This window comes from Lasioglossum baleicum, chromosome 1, assembly GCF_051020765.1.
Source record: "Lasioglossum baleicum chromosome 1, iyLasBale1, whole genome shotgun sequence".
In the NCBI taxonomy this organism is placed as follows: domain Eukaryota; kingdom Metazoa; phylum Arthropoda; class Insecta; order Hymenoptera; family Halictidae; genus Lasioglossum; species Lasioglossum baleicum.
The window spans coordinates 2,027,293-2,030,468 of record NC_134929.1 but is presented as its reverse complement, the minus strand read 5'-3'; the positions used below and the strand labels follow the sequence as shown (position 1 = coordinate 2,030,468).

The 3,176-nt window shown below is 37.6% G+C and overlaps 1 protein-coding gene across 1 annotated transcript; it reads right to left on the bottom strand.

Annotated features, from left to right (window-relative positions):
* Nucleotides 1-321: 321 nt before the first annotated feature.
* On the bottom strand, nucleotides 322-1,257 carry LOC143207960 (uncharacterized). Its single transcript, XM_076421923.1, has one exon. It carries the CDS (start codon nucleotides 1,255-1,257, stop codon nucleotides 322-324), a length of 936 nt encoding a protein of 311 aa, XP_076278038.1.
* Nucleotides 1,258-3,176: the final 1,919 nt, after the last annotated feature.

Genomic DNA, 3,176 nt, shown 5'->3' with positions numbered 1-3,176 from the left:
TGTATTAACGCATTTTATAATCTAATAATATATCGCATTCCTAATATAAAATTTTATTTTATTTCGGTTGCGTTGTTCCATTTTCGACCGCAGTCGGCCGCCCCCTAAAATCGGCGGCCTGCGTGCGGGCACGCATTGCACGCCTGGTAGGAACGGCCCTGCCTCCACACTCTGTGCTGCTCTGTGCTTACGGAAAAACACGTGCCACGTGTCTAATTAACGTAATTAAGTGAAACCATACTTATTTTAAAAATGGTAAAAAAGTGCTATCAACCAACATATAAATAATAAAATAAGGCAAGGATTATTTTTAGTTGTTTTTTATTGATTTTTGAAAACAACAATTCTGTTATAATAACTTCGAATTCGCTGTACCGAATCCTGTACACATGTGGCTTCATGGTGAAGCTGAAGATTAAAATATTTTTTTAAAATGAGATTAATTAAATTTAATTTATGGTTTCTTTCAACCGTCTGTTCAACAAACATATCCATACGTGGGAAAATGTTTACTGTTGAAAGCAACATTTTTGCTTTGATGATTAATTTTTGTAAAATATTTTTTGAACGTAAATTTGGTGTGAGTCTTATTACTTTTTCCGCTGTTTTGCATATTGTTACTACGTCATTACTTGGCGATGTTAATCCCCTTCCTTGTTTTCTATTATCTACTTCTCTCTCTTTTGTTGCAGGTACACGATTCTTTAATTTAATCAGTGTAGATGATAATAAATGATCATTTTCTATTTGCTCCAGGCACATTTCACATTTTAATTGTTTTTTAATTGATCTAACAATTACGCCAGCAATGTAAATAACTATGTCATGACTGTATTCAGTCCTCGACCATCCACTTGATCCGACGTAATCGTGATCAAATTGCACGTTACTTAATACTTGTAACTCACAACTAGTCTCGTCCTCATCATCATTATTATTTTTTGAAATCTGTGATCTCAATATTGTAGTACCATCCTGCAATATGCAATTCGCGCTGTCAGGAACAATTGAATTGACATGCGTTACTAACTTTCTGTAATTCGATTTAAATTGCCTACATGTAGGGTTGTTATTAAAACCACCCATCTTTCGCATACAAGAAAAAAAGGTTTCAATATGGTCCTGTGATAGTTTATATGTTAATAGGTAAGACATAGACTTTTTATCAAAAAGTTGACGAGCCAATTTTAATACGCTTTTCATAGCTACAATCAGTCCCCAATAGCCAACGCGACGATGACTTTCAAGAATAGGCATAGTTATATTTCCTTTAATAATTTTTAAGCCTTTTATATATTCTATACAACATGAAACTCTTGCTTCCATTTCCTGATAATTTTGTTCAGTTATACAGTTTTGTGTTTTGTTCTTTCCAAACTTTCGTCTTACATTTAAAAAATCAAAAATATCATTTAGTGTTAGACAATATCTCGATGTACCATCTACGCCATCAAATTCTTTTGATAATTTTTTGATTATTCTTTTGTAAACCGTTTGCAACTGTGCCCGCACGCAGGCCGCCGATTTTAGGGGGCGGCCGACTGCGGTCGAAAATGGAACAACGTAACCGAAATAAAATAAAATTTTATATTAGGAATGCGATATATTATTAGATTATAAAATGCGTTATTACAACAAATTTATTGCATTCTGAATTTCTCATTATAAATTTGAATAAAGCACTTATGTATAGTGGTTTAAATATTTTTTCTCATTGTCAAGGTGAGGGTGGGGGACGGCGAAAAATTGCTCAGCACTCAGGCGGCTGTACACCTAGAAACGGCCCTATGTGGAGGAACGTTCTCCAATAAATAAACGTGTGTCTTTGAATGCTTATTCTAATTGTTACGGATGACGAACAGGCGTTCAATATCATCTCTGGCAGGAACCGTCCTAGATAAACGAACAGAGCTACCCTAGATAAATCTACATAATTGTTTAGGTTAGTTTAGGGCCCAAACGTACGCACGACCAACTGGTCGTTGACAAAATACGAATGTTCACTTGAAGGGTACTGATAAGTACCACCCGTCATTGCAGGGCTATATAAGCCCTTACATTTCTACTCTCGTGGGCTAGTACTGTCGTAATCACGAATAGTGTCGCGTCGTGCTGCATCTCGGAAGTCAACTACCAGTGAGATCGGACGTTCGTTCCTTTTGAATCAAAGTTTAACCGTACAGATTCCGCGAGTTCGGTCTAAAATCTGTTAGGCAGTGACAAGGTTGCTCCGAGTCCCCCGCATTGCCAGTGCGTCAACACCGTGCGTCTTAGCTTAGGTAATATCACCTTTCAATTTCTTTCCTATTCTAAATTCAGTTCATTCGCGACACAAATACACTTGTAGAACGAAACTCTATAGTAAGAATATATTTGTCTTCTTTGATAATTAACTCAAATTCATTAAACCCATAATTATCGTCCAATATCCTAACCAAGTAATTGAACGTCCCCACACGATACAATCTTACCGCTCGGATTGTATCAATTAAATTATACTAGTTACGAGGCTTACTAATTATCCTAGCAATTCCCTGATTAACCATCAGGTTCTTTCGCGACATTCCAATTGTCCGAACAGAGATTTATCCAACCTAGCGGCTCCCCAGTTTTGCATTGGGTTCGTCCGCATCCTAACAGCTCCCTGATTTCGCATCAGGTTCGTCTGTGCTATTATACAACCTCCTAGCAGCTCCCCGGTTTTGCATCGGGTTCGTCTGCGTTTGACTCCATTCCTAGAGGCTCCCTGACTTCGCGTCAGGTTCGTCCTCGCTGTCAATAATCCTAGCGGCTCCCCAATTTCGCATTGGGTTCGTCCGCGTTCCTTAACCAACAAATTTATATCATATTCCTAGGGTAATAACCCTTCGCCGGCCACTCGTGCTGCTCGCGGCCCTGGCTCGTAACAGAACTGGTGACAGCGGTGGGATTTGTTCAATTATTTTAGGATCACTTTAATTTTGGGTTTACTACGTTAAATTACTCGTAGCTGAGTATTGACAATATACTAGTTTTCCTAGTTACGTCTCAATATTATTAGCAATATACTAGTTTTCGCTAGTCACGCTTTTATACCAATAATATACTAGTTTTCCTAGTTGAAAGGTTTCGGTAATATACTAGTTTTCTCTAGTTACATTCCTTAAAAATGCCGAATTCAGCTGCAAATACTTCTT